General features: G+C 38.0%; 1 protein-coding gene across 4 annotated transcripts in view; it reads left to right on the top strand.

The window, feature by feature from the left end:
* Mp (collagen XV/XVIII-type protein multiplexin) overlaps positions 1–21,727 on the top strand; it is a 295,739-nt gene that overhangs the window by 265,159 nt on the left and 8,853 nt on the right. For all 4 annotated transcript variants that reach the window (XM_076435605.1, XM_076435604.1, XM_076435603.1 and 1 more), the window contains exons 7-15: positions 1,427–1,508; positions 2,259–2,353; positions 5,318–5,470; positions 5,807–6,004; positions 17,433–17,462; positions 17,661–18,030; positions 19,569–19,969; positions 20,245–20,256; positions 20,875–20,970. In XM_076435605.1, the coding sequence (XP_076291720.1) occupies positions 1,427–1,508; positions 2,259–2,353; positions 5,318–5,470; positions 5,807–6,004; positions 17,433–17,462; positions 17,661–18,030; positions 19,569–19,969; positions 20,245–20,256; positions 20,875–20,970 (1,437 nt within the window). The remainder of the gene's footprint in view (positions 1–1,426; positions 1,509–2,258; positions 2,354–5,317; positions 5,471–5,806; positions 6,005–17,432; positions 17,463–17,660; positions 18,031–19,568; positions 19,970–20,244; positions 20,257–20,874; positions 20,971–21,727) is intronic.

Raw genomic sequence — 21,727 nt, 5'->3', positions numbered from 1 at the left:
TCGCCTCAGCCATCACTAAGTTCACCCTTTGTGCTATAAACTTGACGTACTCTAATTAAATGTTTGTATGGAAATAACCGTTCTGTGTTGTTACGCACTAACTGAGATAATATTTTTCATGTTCATCAGTGTCCTCCATTATTCTAGGTAACGGCGACGTAATGGTTAATCATTTCCACTCGAGTAATCGTCAAGAATTGCCATAATTCGAAGCAACCGTTCAATTTCACTGCCTATCAAAACGTTCTGAATTTTTTAAAGAAATATTAGAAATCTCCGTGTACTTCTCAGTGACATATAGTGGCCCAAAAAAGTACGCCCTTTAGAACAGAATAACTTTTTTATAATTATACCAAACAACCTGATGTTTTGTAAGCAATTAGAACTATCGGTTTACTAAATGATGTGCAAAAAATATTTCCAAAAATTATAATTTACAAGGTTACACAAGTACAAAAGTAAAAGAGGCACTTTATTAAACTTTTTTATTTGGGTCCTTAATGAAAATTTAAAATACAGTAAATCCTCAATCGCTGTCCAACAGCCGTGTTCTGCACGGACGGCAATCGTATAGGGACACTATTTTTTTATGACTGCGTCTACCGCGCCGATCGCGCCGAGACTTCAATAGAGAACCGAACATAAAGAAGACAGAATGAAATACGGATCGCGTAGCCGGAGCGTGTCGCCGTCGCGTCGTCGGCACAGTTCAAAGAATGTCCCATACGCTGTTCGCCGTTGCGCCCGAAACTTTAATCGTCGATTAAACCGCTAAATACAATTGAAATCATATCGCGTTTGGTGTCATTTTCATCAGAACAATGCCAGAAATAAGTTAGTGAATGTTTTATTTTTGCATGTAACCTTGTAAGTTATAATTTTTGGAAAATTTTTTTGCACATCATTTGGTAAACCAATGCTTTTAATTGCTTACAAAACATCAGGTTGTTTGGTACAATTATAAAAATGTTATTCTGTTTTAAAGGGTGTACGAACACTTTTGTGGGCCACTGTATATCGAGACATTCCAGCACACGGAGATCGATTTCGCGATTAACGTATGATAACAAAATGAAAGTTTTCAGTAGGAACATTGATCGGCGCGCTGCCTCGCTAAGATTGAATGACGTTTGAGAAGCTCGTTTGCACGGTGAATCTACGGTATCAAACGTTTTTCCAATGATACGCCATATTAACCGTGAATGCGACGGCGGATCCGTGAAAATGGAACGATTTCGCTGCTCTTCGAAGATAAATAAATTGCAGCGGCGGCGCGGCGCAAACGTGCAATCAATCACAACCATAAGCGATGAAACTTCTATGCCGTTCGTTTTTCTTTTAACCCATCCTTTTTCGAACGATATAACGACATATAAATCACGTTCGGTGTTCTTATTCACCGTTTCTTTTTACCATCCGTTTTCAGATCGGACGAGACGATGACGAAGACAGAAGCGAGAAAAGCAATCCGCCGCCATTCATCACGCCTCCTCCTCCGAATCCGGACTGTGAGTAATCGCAAAGAATTCGTGAGTTTATTTAATCATAGCTCGGCCCCGGTAACACATATTCGAGTCCCTGAAAGGCGGTGCCAAAATTACGTGGGAAAATTGTTTCCTCAATATTTCAAACGCTGCTAGAGCCATCTTCTGTCAGGAACATTCGACGGAATTCCCAGGATGATTGCGAGCTGACCCAATCCTTTCCGCCAAACTGAAATTACAACAGTGGTGGAGAAACGTTTGTGCAATCGACGATGAAATACAGAAAACTTAGACTGCGGTTTTTCCGAAATTTTTATAAGCAGGAAATCAATTCTCTGATAAATTGAAGATCTATGAACCTCCTTCAATCAATCCTTCTGAAAACAAAAAGTTTTGTACATCACTTGCCCAGTTTTTGCCAAAGAATTATTTCTATATTTTATTAATGGACAGCGGACTGTATGCATTTATGGCAAAAATTCGTAGGTGTAATTTGAAACAGTAAGAACATTTTAATAATTTAAAGATACTGTTAACATTATTTTCAACCTGTTAAATATATTAAGTAGTTAAATAAATTTCTATTTCACTCCTGTTTGTTGTAATTTGCGTAAAACAATTTTATTTTGCATAAAGATCCGCAGTCTATTTATTAACAGATGTTCACATTTAAAGTTTGATTGGCACTTGAAGTAGCTTTGATATATATATGATTACTATTATATATTTATATTATTCACGAATTCTAATGGATTATTATTTTGCACTAATCAGACAAAGGGCCAAAAGGTGATAAAGGCGATAAGGGAGACAAGGGTGAGAGCGTTCGAGGTCCGCCTGGACCACCAGGACCTTCAGGTCAGGATGAGGTAAGTATTTTGATTTTATATCGTTAATAAATCCTACAACACCACACTTACATTTCTTCCCTAATTATAAACTGTATCCTTACATTCGTGTGATGAAATGTTTCAATTACTTAAGAAAGTAAACAATTCCAGCTTGAAAGAAACGAACACACAGCGAAAATGAATTTTCTTCCAACATGTTTACACCATTGAGAATAAAAAATAACGTACAAATAAAAAAGTATAAATATGTAAGATAGTAGTTGAGGAACATAAAGGTAGTAATCGAGGAACGTTAAAATGATTGACTGAAAGCAATTGAATTGTTTTAGCTGCTAAAAATGACAAGGCTCTGTTTATTTAGATTTCGTGCAATTTTTATTGCAATATCCGCTTGGACAAAGAAATTTATCGAATCTATTTCCACGTAAGAAACGTCGTAATTCCAATAATTATAAAATTAAAAATGTGAGACCGGTCATTTGACCGGCAGTGGTAGGTTTAGTGTTAATTCTGAAAACAAACGCAAGAACTTGCAGAGTTCGTGTCAATATTGTAAACTTATCGAATCTATGCATGAAACTGTTCAAATTTTCTGCCATTAGCAGTCTCAATAGGAGCGATAGACACTCCAGTTTCATTAGCTCAATAGTCTGCACACGTAGAAAGGCAGATTGAATGCATTGTGCATATCTCTAGTCTACACACATTCGTATCAGGTTTCGTTTATGATTATGCAACAGTGCATTGTTCGGCTCGAAAAGAAATATCCGTTAACCCGGATTACGGTTGCCGTTTAAACAAACGGCATATTCATCCACCATATCCACCAAATGGTGGATTACTGGACAGGTAGAACGTTCCGATAATTTTGCTTAAGACAAAGGGTGGATCGAATTCTAATTACACGTACGAGTGTTCGCATCGGTTAAACTCGTAACTCGGCATTTCTGTGTATTCGTTCTTGCGGCCCTTTGTTACGATAAACGAATAATAATTCAGTGGCGCGCGCGGCGAGACACGTATTTATACGATGTACGTTTACTTAGAGTTATTCCATAGGTTTAACTTGCCAACATTCATCTCCCCTAATGAAATAAAGCACTATCTTGGACTGGTCCCACGCTAGGGTCTACGGTATTAAAGCGGCGGCAGGGTGTGCGTGCGCAAATGTGCTAAGAAATTACTATCTCTCTGATCTGTCAGGCAAAATGTTATTGTATATCCTGCACATATTATATTTATTATTTTATTTATCGATATATCATTCGCCCTTTTCTAGTTTGACAGAAAGTAATTTAACGTAAATTTCAACGAAAGTCTTCTACTTGGTCTTTTTTTTATTAATTCTTCTTTCTTTATTTCTGACTACATAATAATCAATGGTATTTTTGTAAAATTCTTTTAGAGAAGCAATATTTATTATCTTATTTATCGATATATCATTCGCCCTTTTCTAGTTTGACAGAAAGTAATTCAACGTAAATTTCATCGAAAGTCATACTTCTACTTGGTCTTTTTTTTATTAATTCTTCTTTCATTATTTCTGACTACATAATAATGAATGGTATTTTTGTAGAATTTTCTTTTAGAGAAGCAATATTTAAATATTTTAAGGGAAAGTAACCTTTTGACCGTTTCATTCGGCTATACTCTCACCAGAAGAGAAAAGAATTTGTTCACATCGTTGCAATTGCACCAAAATGCAACTACATGCATGAACCGCAATGTACTATAATAGTTACATCACGTAGGAGTACATTCGGTCCTAAGATTGTCCCTATGACACCAGATCTATACGATTACGCACATATTTCAGCAACAATAACTCACATTGGTAGCGTTCGCTCATGTTAAACAAGCTCGAATGCATTCCGATCCAAAATCACTCATTTATCTTGTTACGCGGCCAATCTAATTTAGTCAGAACGCTGAAATGCCGGTAGCCAACGCATGTAACATTGATTACACCGAACTGGCTTTCATGATATTCACTATCTTCAGAAATGATTGACGCGCCGATGCGTGCGGAACCGTCAAAGACAATACTCAAAGCTAATGCAACGCTGAAGTCAAAACACAATTATGCTAATTAGGTTGCGGACCTTTATGCGTCTATGACAAAAATTAGTAGCTGTAATTTAAAAATACCGTTGTATTGTATTCAACCACATATTAAGACAGAAAATAAATTTCTATGCCACTATAGTTTGTTATAATTCATGTTGACATCATTTATTTTGCAGAAAGATCCGCAGTTTAATGATAGTCTTCTGAAAATCCCGTTGATCAAACTAAACAAATTCAATAGATTATGAAACTATTAGAAGCCTTAGAATAATAATTAAATTATTTCTCGAGTAATTGTAATGAGGTGTAAAAGTAATACAATACGATTTTCAGATTGTTTTAATGAATTTTACTGTTTTATGTCCAATCTACTCTAACAATATTGTCGTTCTTTCGTTAGAATAATTTCATATTTAAATTCTCCAGCAAATTCTCCAGTAGAATGCAAGTTTTTGCAAATTGGAATTTTCGAATCTTTATTTCTCGTCACTCTGCAATTCTACTCTTATCAATACTTCGCTCCACGAAAATTGCATTGATTATCGGGAGACACGTCTCATTGCGATCGAACTGGAATAATGAAGAACTTCGAAGTAATGATGAACATTTTGTTACGTCACATCTTCGAGCTCAGATTGAAAAACATTTTCACACTCAAAGAAAACTCTACAATCGTAGAATGATCATTAAAAATTAACTGATGCACGATTAGCAGTGTATCTTTTTGTAAAACATGAAAAAAATATTAATTGCAAGCTACGGGAGTTATATAGACATTTATTTGTTTCCTTAATGATTGTAATCGGTTGAAAATGATGCAGTCTTTCTTTATGCGATATACACAATCATGATCGTCACGCATACGTGACGCTGAATGATTATTGCCGTTTTAATAATGTTGTGAAAACGCTACAGGGTCCGCCAGGGAAAAAAGGTGATCCAGGGACATGCACGTGCAACGCGACAGCTCTAATGGCGTCCTTCACCATGCCGAAAATGATCCAAGGGCCCAAAGGCGAGCAAGGAGTGCCAGGACAAGAAGGAAAACAGGGGCAAATGGGGCTGACGGTATTGAACCTTTGTAAAAGCACGCCGCTTTACAGTAAAGGCTCAAGAAAATGTGACGGGGAGATCATTTCATGCCTGTAAAATAAATGACTTCAGAAACGAACCGAACAATTTCTCTGAACCTTCAAACATCTCGACGTTTTGCGCGCGTTTCACGGTCGCTAAAATTCACTGCTCGCAAAAAGAACGAATCCTTGCTACGACAGATTAATACTATTAATTGATGATGCAGGGAGCATAATGAATTCGTATAGAGTTGCGTAGAGTAATTTTTAGCAAATGTAAATTTGCATTTGTTTCTCGCTTGAGAACTGAGAATTTTATTAATTGCTACAGGGAGCCGCAGGACCACCCGGAGAGCGGGGAATCGAAGGACCAGTCGGTGCTAAAGGAGACAAAGGAGACACGGGGATACAAGGACCGGAAGGACCGCAAGGACAAAAAGGAGAACCGGGTCGCGATGGAGTGCCAGGAGAAAAAGGCACGCAAGGACCTCCTGGCCCACCAGGAAAGAGCGAATTCTCTGGATTTGATGTAAGTAACAGTGCTTCTATTATATCAGTTTTACTCTGATCTCTTGTAACAAGATGCGACGTTTCTTCACGACGATTTATTTTTGAATACGATTGAAAAACACGAGGAATAAAAATAGTATCACGAAATTGACAAGTAATCATTACAATTTGCGTGTCTAGGTTGCTAATTAATTTATAAATTGTGGAAAAAGTAATTTACAAATATTGTGCACATCAATTCGAAGGGTCTATTTTAACTATTTCTACGATACACTATACAACAATTAAGCTCTGAAGTATTTTTACTGCGCACAATATATAACAGTTAAGCTCTGAAGTATTTTTACTGCACGCAATATATAACAATTAGTAATACGTCAGAGAGGATGTGCATTGTGTACAGGACAATCTCGAAAATACAAAATAATATTTTTTTACTATTGCCGAGTTCGAATACTTTTAACTTTGACTATGTAGTGTGTCTGTACAATGCTAGCTGCATCTACTGCAATTAGATAATGAGCGGTATTTATACATACTATACATACGTTCTATGTATATTCCGTTGAATTAATGATTTACTGTCATGTCGCTGTCATGAATTCATTCACGGAGAAAGACTTAAAGAAGTTTAAAGAAACAATGATACAGTTCGTTATTTATAAAATAATCGCAGACGAATCCCTACAACAGTATATTGTTATCGAATGTGTACGAACAGTATAAAATAATTAATTAATTAATTTTGCGTTCCGGTGTTTTCGTAGGTACAGAATTTTTATTTCTGTGTTACTTTTAATTGCGCGGTACCATCTCCGTCGATTGTTTAATTAATTCTCACCAGTAATTATTACAATTGCCGCGTCGAGGGTGCTAATTAATTTATAAATTGTGGAAAAACGTGGCCATTCGTATTTTTATTAAGAACCAGTGAATCAACAAGAATTAGATACAACATGAAAATGTTAGCAGCGTCAATCAATGTCCAAAAATATTTTCACATTGAGCAGCAACTATTATGCAATTATAACGTTGGATAATTTCAACCTCCTAAATTATTTTCATACCCTTTCGAGCAATTTAATAAGCAGCATCCGCGTAATATCTAAGGTGGTAAACATCAAGAGCTCCATTGTGGTTTTAATATATGAAGAGATATAGAGCTCTAATATCGTCAGTGAATTCTGATTTCTCATAAAATACATTCAAATTAATCTATAAACAAATATGATAAAAGTTTTACCTAAAAAATCACGTAACTCGAGACACAATTAATAATAACATGTATTCATAGGATACAATATAATTCAAGAAAGAGCGACAAAATCAGCCTCGGACAAACGAATCCCTTACGAAGTTCCCTGTTTCGAGATAAAGCCCTCAAATTGCAATTCCAATGCGTTTCCTTTTCCCCATGGTATCCGAATTTACACCCTCATTTAACCTCCTCCGCTCGTAAACGTATACGCATTCACGTCTAATAAACTACCTTGATCGTGTACCATTGGCGCCGGGCGCCTCCCAAACAAACGAGAATATTAACCACCGCCGAAGGGAGTAAGCTTCCAGGTTCGTAACATTAATTTCACCCGTTCCTCGTGCCCGGCAGGCGGCCGTTCAAAATTTCCCGGTGTCGTTTCCCTTATTCACTTTGCCGGGCCCCCCGGCCGGAAACGGTGTGTCTCATGAATTTCCCATGGCCAGGTGCAAGTTGACAAAATCCCAAAGTGCCCCCATCCTTTCACAGTGGTCTAGAAACTCGCGATTCCATTGGGTCCTTCAGGAACTTTCCAATCAACAGTCCTCGAAGCTGATAATAATTAGACAGCGGTTTCATGCATTTATAACAAAAATTAATAATAATCCAGTGAATGAATGCTCATAAGGAGAGTGTAGAGGGAAATGGAAGGAACACAATTTTTATGGGACTTTGTTTCTAGAAGGTGACTTAGTCTTCTTTGTCACTAGGTGGTGAGCGGGGTGCAGGGGGCACGTAGAAGCTTCCCTTTTTCGGTTTTCCTCTTATATCTTGGAAACTATGTGTCCTAGCGATAAGACCGTTCTATACAAAATTAAAGCTGACAAAATGTGCCATAAGATTGATTCCATTCAGTTTTTCTCTATCTCGCATAGTTTCCGAGATATCCGCGCTCAACTACATATTCCATTCCTATTACGGCTATTACAATTATTTAGAATCAATACGAACGTTCTAAACAATAAATAACAGGTGAAAAGCCACGCTTAACAATAATTGACTTACAGACATGTGCGTTGCCGTAAGAAACATTATTAAATACCTATTTCATGTTTAGTTTTTCGAATTTTGCACTCCTAAATCGGCCATTTTTCCCACTGTGCGGCGTGTTCCGTTTTCCAGTCTCGGCTCGTTGTCTCGGCAGGGCGAGGGCGGCGGACAAGAAACTCGTTGAATGGAAATGGAACGCGATATCGCTCCTCGGGGAATAAGTAACCGTACACGCAATAAAGGCGTAGCTCTGTGTCCATCCTTTTCCTTCCAGCTCCATTCTGCACCGTTCCTATTTTCTGGGTGGCGTCTTCAGCGTCTCTTCCTCCCTTGTCGTCCGCCACGATTAAAAACAACGTGAACCGGCGACGGCGGCTTTGCATCTGTGTCGGCCGGTGTTGCACCCGGCGGATGCATCGGCGAACACGCGCCGGATGACCTATTTTCGTGGGGCTAGCGTGGAAATTAAATAGGGTGCGAAACATAGCTGATGCCGCGGTGAAAAATAAAGCTGCGATTTGGTATTCCGCGACCGAAGCCGGGTAAATATGGCACGTACCCGATAGTGGGCTGGTGTTGCACGGATTTTTCGAATTCTGCAGACACTGTTTTCATTATGTACTTTTGTCTGTTTCACGCCACACCGGTCTCCTGCATTATTTATCGAAATTAATAACTCCGCGTTCCGGAAATCCACTGGCCGCAGCAAATCCCGGCTACTCTTACCCCGCGGACGCCGCAACCCGGGTTTATTTTGACCCGGAAAATTAATATCGTCATTTAATTAAAGGAAGGGGTTCGATGTTTCGAAGGTTCCAGAACCGGAACACCCCCTTAAATCGATTCAATATTAATAACAGAGGAATCATCTGGGAACGGAGGCTCGCCGGATCCGTTGATAATTTACGTGCGGATTGAGACCGATGAAATCTTGAAGACGAGGTTTCGTTTTAATGAACGAGATCTAAGCGGCATGAATATTCCCTGGACAAGAGCCCTGCCTCGAAATTAATGCCCCGGGAATCATCTTCTGCTGACGAAAATTATTAGATCGTTCGAAATGCAGAGATTTAAATTCGTGTTTCGTTTTAATAAACGAGGTATCAAATATTTAGCGGAAACATCTAATCAATTCCATTCGAGAGCCTGTCTTCCTTTCGGTGCGTTCTCCTGGTTTAAATTAGTAAAAAGCGGAGGGGTCGTTGGATTAAGAAATTTGATTGGTTTCGGGTTTAATTAGAAGCGGTTCTTCGAGAAAGTTGGAAATTCTCCGAATATGTGATGAAATTTTACATGTACCGAATAGTCTATTAAAATCTATGAAACGATGGATTGAAATGTGATTGCATTAATTGAGAAATCACTGATTAAATTTCCCTGCCGGTAATACATTTGTAAGTAGTCTATGTGTCATAGTAATATCATAATGCCAACAATTAATTTTGACTAGTTATTATTCATACAATTCATTCACAACGAGATGATCAAATGTCCAAATATTGTAGAATAATGTACGCGGTATCCTGAAATATTAAATATGTCACATACCGAATTCGATAACAATGCAATAATTCATGATAGATTTACAAACAGTCCAATATACATGTAAACCTTTCAAATTGTAAATATACAAATGTAAAAGGAGTTTCTCTCGATTCTTTTGGAATCCTAGCTGCGGAGGAACGTGGAAGAAAAGCCGTTTCCGTTAACGAGCAGAAATATCTAATATAATTAATATCTGATTAAAATCAATGGCGGAAAAAATACGAGAATGGAGCAGGTCAGGGAATTCTATTCAGAGAAAGGGTAATCTTCGTTCGCTTGAACCGCGAAGAATCGAAAGGGCAGCCGAAGTTCACTAACGGCGGAGCGATTCAATAAAATTATTACCGCGATAGCTACAATCGTAGCCTGGCTACGGGAGCGGCACGATTTTCCGTACTTTTTCGTGCTTTTAACGTACTTGGAGAACGAACAAAGCTCTTTCTACTTCCCGACGTTTCAACAATTAGCAGGCGAGGTCAGGCCGCTCGTTTCGTTCCTCCGACGTAACATTTGGAAGCGTGCCACTACAAAGAGTGCTGCAAAAAGGAAACAAATTAAACATAACGAAGTGGTATGATTTTTCCCCTGTATCCCGTAACCAGAACTTTCGGATTTTTTTAAACAACCCCTGCTCCCTCGACAAACTTCCCGATACCTCCTCGCTGACACGCAACGCGCCCCAACGTCACAATCTTTTCAATTATGCTACACATTGCTTTACTCTGAACTGTCATGAGTAGACACCGGATTTGATGCATTTATCACAAAAATGAGTAGATGTAATTTGAAACAGTAAAAACATTAGAAGAATTTGAAAATGCTATTATATTATTTTCAACTTATTGAACAGATTAAGAAAGAAAATGAATTTCTATTTCATTCCAGTTTGTTACAATCCAGGAAGAAAGTTTTTATTTTGCAGGCTATTTTCAAGAGAAAGTGGGAACAAATAAAATATTATTTTCAATGGTGGTAGCCTTTATATTGGGTTGACAAATAAGGTCGTTCGGTTTTTTACATTGGAATAAATCGCAAAAACCGAACGAACTTATTTGCCAATCCAATACATCTAAAATAAATAAAAATCGTATTAAATTCTGCAAAATTTTATGTTCTAGCATTTTCTGCAAACCTTTAGAAGCTGTAAATGGATAAAGAACTGCAGTCTAGTCACGAGTAAAAATTGTTTACCTGAATTGCAACAAAGTGGAGTGAAATAGAAATTTATTTTCTTGCTGAATATGGTTAATAATATTAATTCTTCTAATATTCTGACTGTTTTAAATTACGCATAATAATTTTTGTTATAAATGCATACAATCCCTGTTAAAAAAGGATACTGATCGAAACCATCGTTCTTGTGTAACTGTTCTTACACAGAAAGACCTCCAATTAATTTGAAATAGTCGCGTACTGTTTCCAAAGTTCAATGACGATCACATGACATACCGGAACATCGGATGTTAACGTCTTACACCGGAAGAACATGAAACCTCTTCAAAAGGTACCTAGTCCTGACACGAGGAAACTTTCGCCGAGAGATATTGGAGCCTTAAAGCCTTGCTGCGCTACTTGCTCTCTCGCGTGTTCCTACAGCGTTGCGTGGCGTGGCAGGGTAAAAGATTTCTTGACACAGCAAAGCCCCGCACGAATAATACTTTACGTGACATGCTTCGAACACGGGAAAAATCCTCTGAAATTCAGTTCGTACATCCTCGTAAAGCTAGTTATCACAAAACGAAAGTAAATTAAACGCGATTACTTTAAATCTGAACATTAATCGTAAAGTGACTTTGACACTCGGTGCAGTTTTGAGATCAAAACCGTATAGTGTGAAAGAATGTGAGGAATGTGAACAGAGCCGCGATGTAGGAATTTTATTAGCATACGCGTGGAATTGTGGGGAAGTTATGCGATGGTACGTTGATGCTCTTAATACGAGTTGTTCTTTATTATACTTTTATGGCAGTTATGCGGCCGAGTGGGACTGTGCGTGCAACAGGTTTTGCTCACACTTTCACCGTTATCGATCAGAAATGCGTCAAGATGTTAATAATTATTTGTGCACATAATTATGGAAATGGTCTAAGTCAAAATTTACATCACGCTGTTTTAAACTTAATTAATTCAATGTAATTTTTACGTTATTGTCAAAAATGTAACCGTCGATAGTGCTTGTTATTTCAACATTATTTATTTAATGTTAATATCCTTTTCCTTTAAATGTCTCGAAACAAGAAATGTATGACTTACATTTAGTACTACGCATTTAAGTATTGTATGAGGTATTATATCAAATTCATATCCATAAAATGGAAAAAGTCATATACAATGGAATTATTCAAGGTCGACAGAAATGTTTAACCTTCTCTCTGTGTATGGAAAACGAAAATAAAAAATTTATGAACGGAAAATTTACAAAAATTTTCTAAGAATACTATATATATCACAATATATTTCAGCTTTTTTAAGTATTGTATACTTATCTTTTAATTCTGAATAATTATCTTTTATTAAATGAATCTTATACTTATCTTTTATTGAATCATTAAAATTTCACAAATACTGGTGCAGGCTTTTGCTCCATTTTCATTTTGCTCCAAGAAAATGTATGGGATCTACTTACCCTCCTGTGCACGATTAAATTAGAATTGCAGTGCACAGAGAAAAGATTAATTTTCAAGTTAACATGGCTCCGACTGCAAAGGGCTGGAATAACAGAAATTAATATACAATTGGCCAAGAAACTTGTTATTTAAAAAAGTGTTTTAATGGTATAGCAGCTTCGAAACACGTTGAAAAGAAATGGCTACACGAATCTGCGAATGGTGCAGTTGCAAGAAGGTACTCGGGTCCGAAAGTTAAAGGACGGTTCGGCGAGCAGGCGGTAAAATTGGCCGGGAACTTAAGGAAAACTGACGCGATGCGGGTGGGGTCTCGCGGATTCACGTTCCCAGGAGAAGTTTGCGTCCTCGCAAAGGCTTCGGGAATCCCCGAAAGAGGAAGTACGAACCCCCGCCCCGACCTCGAGTGTTATCTTACGTGACCCAATGCCGGTTCTCCGTGCTTCAACATACAAGAGTCCGATTTCCCCGGAGTATACAGAAACCAATTTCTAGGCTGTACCAACTGGGTACCTGCTCTAGCTACCGGCCAGGTGAGTGACTCGGCAACGTGAGAGGAAGTTGCTTAGGTTGAACGAGTCATCCTCCTACGAAAAGACACATCCGTCGCGCGGCTTGGCCGCGACGCGCCGCTTGAAGACGCTTTTCCCGGGTGTACGAATCAGTTGCGCAACTATCCTCCGCAGATGATATCCGGTACACGCCGGGGGTCGACGGGGGATGTGAAATCTGAATTAGATCATGTAACGGGAGAAGTTTACTAGCACGCAAGTTTCGTCCGCCACGTTACGATCAACATATTACGGATAATTTTATTCTGATATACACCGCACCGTGTTCATAACTCCGTGCTCCGCATAACGAAAACTTACTGTTGCTTCCATCCGTGCTCTACCATTCGAAAATATTAGCTGCACTGCTGTGGCTCTCGATCTGTGTGTGTATGTGTGTGTGTGTGAAGAGATGTTCACGATACCAGTGAAAAATTTATTAAGGGTTCGGAAATGCAACGTGATATGGAATTAAGTATAACGATAAGAAAATACTGGTTCGGTGAGAAAACAATTTTTTTTGAATTTCTGATTGAAATGAGTCCACGCACGATAGAGTTTGGATCGTGTTTACTTGTTGAATCCACGATATAGTAAAGGTATCCGAGCTAATGATATCTGAATCCTCAATTTTGAAGAGTTTAAGCTGATTTGTTGTATGAATTATCAGAGATTTAATTTGGAATTGTAGCCGAGTAACTAATATTTTTGCATTAACAATGACTACTTCTTGTGGAACTCTTGTAGGAGAATTGGAGATGCTTTTCTGATAAAAATGAGTTCTGAAGTCTTAACCAAACAGATTTGTTAAATCTGTTTCTTAAATCTAGAATTGTAGCTGAATAACTAATATTTTTGGATTAACAGTGAGTAATTTTTGTGGAACTCTTGTAGGAAAATTGGTGATGCTTTCCTGATTAAAATGAGTCCCCACAAGATAGAGTTTGGGTCGTATTTAATTGTTGAATCCACGATGTAGTGAATCTTCTGGTAGCCGAGCTGATGATATCTGAATTCTTAATTTTTGAAGTGTTAACCTAAATCGATTTGTTGTATAAATTAGCAGAGATTTAATTTGGAATTGTAGCTAAATAACTAATATTTTTGGATTAGCAGTGACTAATTTTTATGGAATTCTTCTAGGAGAATGGGTGATGCTTTTCTGATTAAAATGAGTTCTGAAGTCTTAGCCTAAGCCGATTTATTGCGGAGATTAAATCTAGAATTGTAGCTGAGTAACTAATATTTTTGGGTTAGCAGTGAATTATTCTGCGCGTTTTATTTTACACTGATTTTCGTTTACCGCGAACGGTGTCATTACGTGGAACGACGCATTTCAACGTCAGCTATAATAGATCTCATCACATCAAATGACGTGTTGCAACGTTAGCCTCGGGTTAATTTACATCACTAAACTAGCTCCAGGACCTACAGAATATTTGAGTTCCTCGGACTTGTCTCCATAAGCAGCGTGTTACACTTTACAAATACCTACATGGATCAGAGATCACAGCACAGGCGAAAATGTTCGCTGTTGTTGCAAACCTGCGTCTATACGAAAACACAAGCTTTGCATGGTATTGTTGTGGACCATTTGGAGATGATTACTTGAAACGCGAAAGTAAAGTACACAATTATGAATTGCACTATCAGGTTAGAAAATTGCTAGAGCAATTACTTTGAAATTGATTTTTAATTGCGAGAACTAATTAATCCGTCATTGAGATTTTATTAACTTCCCTCCCTGTCTCGAGAATCAATTTATCTCCCTTATTAAACCATTAAATAAAAGTAATCATCCTTAAATTAAAAGAAAATATTGCCTGGCAGTAACCTTCCAAGTACCTCGCAGAAAAATTATGCCGGAAAATTGCAATATGGAGCAGAGTCTTTTAACAAATTCATTCATAACTTCAAAAAGTTATTTATGCCAAGGTTTTCCATATAATTTCTCATTTGTTGGCTGAATGTATCTTTGTATGCACCCGTGAGAAAATAGTAGTGGGGCAGTAGGTCGGGTTAGGGTAGTCGGTCAAGAAATGCACCCTGCTATTAGGTTGTTGCCTTTTTACAGAATTCCCAGCGCCCCTTGCGTGATACAGAAACGAGCTTGCAACGACAAAATTAAAGGGTATCCGATACGAACCACAATAACTTTCTAAAATATCAAACAGATCATCTAATTGAAAAACCAATAACTTCCACTACTGTATGAAATACATTATGCGATGCAAATGCACCCCAGGCTGGCTAAACCGGAATGTTTTGCAGGCAAATGTTTTCTTTCAGTCTGCTCCAAAAATGTCCAGCTCTTTTATTTCACAATTATTGAAATCATAAAGATGCTTTTGTGGTAAATGATTAACACTAGAACTACCGAACCAGTCAAAGTGACTGGTTCCAGATTTTTTCTTTTAGAAACATTAATATTATAAATATGTTTTTCTGAGAAATTTTTTTAGTGAACTTCTTTACCGAAGCACATATTTAAACAAAATTCAAACGAAATCTAGATAAATGCAATTTTGTCGTTAATATAAGGTAATGTATGCTAATTGCGTTTAGTGCTCGGTAGTTCTAGTGTTAAATAGATATGTTTAATATCACAGATATTATAATATGAATCGCACAAACTTCAAATAAATTTAATTTTTGTTATTTTTATAAGGTAACATGTAAGGTAAAACACCGGGAAAAAACCCTTTACAGTCGGAGCTATTTCAACTCGAAAATTAGATATTTCTTCCTACTTAGAATAATTCCATTCCCTATGATTTTTTAAATTTTATGGATATGAAATTGATGTAATACCTCATACATTACTTTTAAATGTTTAGTAATTGATTAGATAGCAAATATTTGACATTCAAACAGCACTGAAACAACTCTGACATTTAATACAAAGATAATATTACTTGGAAATGCCTGAAAGCGTTCGGCTCTGTCCTTCGGATTTCTAAAAAGCAATACCCTAAAGGTGTCCCACATAGTACTGAGCAGGCTGGTCATTGAATTACGGTTAATTCGACACGGCGCGGCTCTTCAATCACTCGGATCGTATTAGAAGCGATCGCGATAGGGCCCCTTTGAAGATAAAAGAGAAGAAGGCGGATGAAAGATGCCCACGCTGAATGCCGTGCTCTCTGTCAATAGTCGATGGAAGTCCGAAAGTTCGAAACCACTTTGCGGAAATGGTTTGAGAGACTCCGACCATGACATACAAGGTGGGGGGAATAGGAGGGGACGGAAGCAAATACTGGCGTTGATAAATAATCGTATCGAAACCATTCAACCTGATAAAACGAAAAGAAAGAGATGCTCGATTCGATAACGGTTACAGAAGTGGAAGGCTGTAAAACATTTTAATAAACGAGTGTCGATCGAGTGCATTTGAAAACACGTGCATTCACGAATAGATGCAAGAGAACCCGCCGCGTTGCTCTTTCCCGCTTTTTGCCTGTGTTTCCCTCTATTCAAGCTCTCCCGTCTAGTCTTTTTCAACCGTTTTCACATTTTCCACCGTGTACGTTTGAAGAATCAATTACCTCCACCAACAACGACGATCAAATTAAAACGTTCATGGACAACGTACATACAAGCGATTAATCTTAATGAATTTTTGTGGACAACGTAGTTACCGCTGATTTTTCTGAAAAGTTTAACAGAGATTTGTAGGAGCGAATTCAACATGCTCAAAGAGATATTATTGTTTACTCGTACGGCAACGCAATGTAATACGGCAAAGCACTGTAATACGTCAGTTCTTATCGGCGTAATGTATCGTCTGTGATATAACTTCGTGTAATCGCCTGTTATTTGTAGCCCGGCCGTTCGAAAAGGATGGCATACTGTGGCTCGAATAACAATATATAACGAAAAACCTTTATTACACGGCGCGTAGAAAGATAAGGATAAATAGAAGGTGTCCCGCCTAACTTGAGCATATCTCAATTATTGTTAATGAGAAAGAAGCAATTTGTATAAAAATTTCTGGCGAAATAATCCTGTAAATTTTATTCAGAAGACTCACATTGTTATGTTAACCCTTGAGTGGTGACTCGCCATTAAAAATTGCTGGAAAATAGAATTATTTTAGAATGGAATTAATTTGACAATTTAAGTTGGTAAATTCGAGAGATTTTTAAAACGACGACAATACAGATTTCCGAGTGAATTAGGTTATCGACGACACATTCAATAAACTAGAACTTCGTGGAAACTTGCGGTACGCATCGAAGCGAATGATCAAGCTTCGCAAACAACTCGTAACGGGTGAACTTAGGAGCAGCTAATAGTTGAATTGTTCCTTTGAGTGTATCGTCGTATAATATAGATGATTGTTTGAGCGAGGATTGTTCGTCAGAGATCATTAGACGATTCAAAAGGGTAGGTAGTTGGCGCCGCCAGTCGGCTGCCTCCAGCTCCGCAACTTTATGCCGATGATTAAATAGAGAAATTTCGTCTATTATGCGCATGCAGCCTAGCTGGAAGCCGCGAGGCATTTATAGAGTAAGTAACAATAGATTTATTTAGGCTGCGTATGATATAGATTTATTTCAAATTCATTCACCTAACAATGAGAAAACACAATTACAAAGAAATGAAAACTTACATAATATGTAATAATATTTAATGGTCCACATGAACGTGTATTTTCTTTTCAATTCTCGTTGAAAACATTTGACTAACAGTCCGTTGTGATTCTAGACGGAGGACATCACAATGAGGCCAGGACGACCAGGACAAAAGGGCGAAGCAGGGCTGCCAGGAAGTCAAGGGTCGAAAGGAATGCCGGGTATTTCTGGCGCGAAAGGAGATAGAGGCGAAGTAGGGCCAAAAGGCGGAAAAGGTGATCACGGGAAAGAAGGTTCGAGAGGTATTCAGGGTTACAAGGGCGAGCCTGGTGCGCCGGGAGCACCAGGACTTCCTGGAGCTCCAGGTGAAAATGGAAGACCAGCTGAGAAAGGTGATAAAGGCGATACCGGACCGGAAGGGAAACCAGGGCCACCAGGACCTCCTGGACCAGCAGTATTAAACGAATTGAGCGGTCCTGGCGAAATCAATGTTGGCGATATAGGTAGAGTTTCAAAAACTAAAATAAACATTTAATGGTACGTGTTCAGCTGAGAATTTCTGTAATTAATTCGAGAAATCGGTGTCGCCCATTGTTCGATTTATGTGTAGTTATAAACATATGTATACAATAATGGCAGAGAAAACTATCTGGAAGACTCTCAGCTATACGAATGGCGTTGGTATAGCTGACAGTTGCTCGCCGAGAAAAAATATGAACCTGTCCATTTGCGAATTTCAACTTTCTGCTCGCTCTCAGAGAGTTTTTCGTGCAGCTCTCCGCTATCACTCTCAATTACATCGACGAATTTGACGAGAGTAACTCGCGATAGTTTTACTCTCGGATGGACACGTACCTTAACAACGATCTCCGGAAAAAAGACTGGAGAAACAACGAAGAACCACAATTGTTCGCGAAGTAGGGTAGAAATTGTAATCTGTTCCACAATTCGGAACGGCGCACAGTGGGACCTTTCGTCCAAATCGGAGACAAAATCAAAGAACTTTCGATAGAAATGAGGTAGAGCGATGAAATTTTTTTAAAATTAAAGCTGAAACTTTGCAGAATATGGGAAAAATAGGGATGTTATGGTAAGAACGTTTCTTAACGTTGAGATTAACGAAAGGTCCCACTGTGCGGCGCACAGTGGGCCAGATCGACGCGCTAGCTGTTCACACCTATTTCACCATTATTTCAAAACATAAAGACCACATTAAATAGGTCTTTGGATTCGTCTTGGCGTCAGCTATAACATTATTAAATAAAAAATATATAGTTATAAATAAATAATGAAGGTGACCACAATATTTTATTGAAAAAAAACTTTTTTTTGACATTTTTTGTATTGAGATTTATAAAAGACTGTGTACTGATTACTTTTTGTAGGAAACATTTTTTTGTCACACCACCGGAAATGTTTGAAAAATCGTGTGAATAATGAATACTAATTGAAAACTGGCTATTCAGGCATTCAAACAAGAGTAATCCATAATTATTGAATGAATGAAGGTTATTACATTTAATGAAATAACAAAAATGTGTTATTACTGCCTCATTTAAATAATTACAAAAATTCAAACAAGATTAAGTATTATATTTTACAAAGTTACTGACTATATTCAATTGATCCTTAGTAATTAGTACTTAGTACTTGGTAATTGATTTTCCTTAGTAGACTAAATATATTTTTTTTATAATAAATTACGAACAATAATGTTTAGTTCCTGGTGCGTTCTCAACATAGATGTACATACTTAATATAAAAAAAAATTGGCCACTGAATCTTCAGTAAATCTGACGAAGTATCTGAAAAAGTTTGATCTTTGAACGCTTATTGTGACGAGAGTTTATAATAACTTTAATTAATATTATCGTTTTCGAATGTAATGGACATTTAAGAAACATTGTACATTCGTTAAAAATCGATATGAGGACTTTGATCTGACCAACTGTGGGCGCGTCGCGATCTTTCCGGGTGAGGTGGTGCTTAATACTGTTAATCTCGTCGAAAACATTCTCATGTATTGCTGTTAATTAATTAGGGTTAAGACAAAGGGGTGAGAAAGGCGAGACTGGGGAGCGCGGCTACCAAGGAGATAAGGGTACCAAAGGCGAGAAAGGAGACAAGGGTGATTCTGGACCAGCCGGAATTCCTGGTGTGAATGGCATTCAAGGACCTCAAGGCAACAAAGGCGAACCGGGCAAGGACGGAGTTCCCGGGACACAAGGACTCACAGGCGGGAAAGGAGAAAAAGGCGAGATAGGTCCGCCAGGAGCGACAGCTATAATAAGCTCCGATGGCTACGTCACTATCAAGGGAGAGGAGGGCAAGAGAGGCAGAAGAGGTCGTGCAGGACATCCTGGTCCTGCGGGACCACCTGGTCCTATGGGACCACCTGGCAAACAGGGACCTAAAGGAGAGTTTGGATTGCCTGGATGGATGGTACGAGAAAATCTTCCTTATTCCCCTATCGATCAATCTTCCTGTATTGCAACATTCCCTCAATTTATTGCGTTGCAACGTAAATATGCTCGGGTGTTTGCAACATCCTTCTTCCATTTATTCGCTGTTCAACCATTTTCAGTATTAGATGAAACGAAATTTTAATTAAACAAATTGCGTAGGTTCGAAAAGAAATTCAATTTAATCAACTCAGTTGATAGAGATAGCAGTTATGTAATAAAATTACGATTCTCTTTTTCGAACGCTGAACACAGCCCGGCGTGAAAGTAAGTATTGCACGTTGAAGTCATTTATTATAACGCAGCTTCATTCTAAGTAGTGATGTTTCCTTTATTTAAATAAAAAAAAGGATCTTATCCGTCTTTCTTTTATTCGGTGTTCAAGAATATGATTGTATGTGCCAGTCAGTATTCATTCTAAATTCAATTGATGGGTAGAAATTCGATTTAAAGACATTTGACTTAAAAATAACTAATTTTGATTCACTCTTTTGTAAAAATTGTCGCAAAATCATTCAATGTCAGTTTCTTGCATTTTTGTATGAAATCAGAGTCACTATAATTACTAGCGTCAAAAATTTTGATTTTGCATGGAGATCCGCAGTGTGCTAATTATCTCAATCATGTTCATAACCCGTTTATACGATTATTTTTCACGGCAGCTTCGGCGCGGAGCAAATAATACCGAATTAGTCTAACGTTATTGATCGATCCGAGTATTGATTAGTGTAATAATTATCCGACAAAATTAGAAATCTCAGTAATGGAGCGAGCGTTTGCCGGCTCTGACTGCGCACGAGATTAATTAAAGGGTTAATGAACATAGAATATTCATGGACAGGAGGTAGAACATGAACGTTATGTATCGGTAATGATCTCTAACAGGGCCGTCCTGGACTTCCCGGACCTGTTGGACCAACAGGACCCAAGGGAGAAAAAGGAGAGCCCGGATCGGTGAGCTCTTACGGAGTTTCCGTTGGCGTAAGTACAATTTACCGTCTCTCTCTCCCTATCTCATCAAAATCAGGCCTGCGAATGGTCAACGTCCATGAGTAACTTTCCGAGTTATGTGTGTTTGAGTTAACATCGCTCACGTTCCTGTATAACACGTCAAATATGTACATTCTGTTCGTATCTCTAAATGAACAAGCCTTGAACAGAAGACACGTTTCTATAGAACTATACTCGATATCGTCTAACTCACCTTTATCAAGCTCTGTCCACACTATGCTGTTACTGTTTCGAAGCTTAAAAGATTCGAAACCTTCGAAGTGTCCGAAGTTTTGAAGTTTTCGAAGTCCTCGAATCGTATGAAGTTGTAACTTACGAGTTTCGTGTTATGTCATGATTTTTGACAAATAAAACTATAAGTGAAAAAGGTTGACAGAATTTCAGAATAAAAAATGTATTTATTGTACAAATAAATTGTAAACAAAATTTCGTGAAAACGAAGAGGAACACAGGTTAAAACAAAATAGATCTTTTAACCTGCTAATAATTTACTATGGAGGTTCGAAATTCGCAACTTCAAAGTCTACGACCTTCGAAGAAAGTAACAGCCCTAGTTCACACTGAAGCAACATCGAAAATTTTTGAAGTTGCATGCTGCATTTCGCAACGATAAGTGAGAAGGAACGACGAAAAGAAAATTTTCGGGTTTCCACCGTGAAACAAATAAACTTAATGGATGCATAGTTTATCTTGTCTCGTGGCAAGTGACGGGTTAAAGTGGAGATGT

The sequence above is a fragment of the Lasioglossum baleicum genome, chromosome 12, assembly GCF_051020765.1.
Source record: "Lasioglossum baleicum chromosome 12, iyLasBale1, whole genome shotgun sequence".
NCBI lineage: Eukaryota > Metazoa > Arthropoda > Insecta > Hymenoptera > Halictidae > Lasioglossum > Lasioglossum baleicum.
This window is presented reverse-complemented; position numbering and strand designations above follow the sequence as displayed.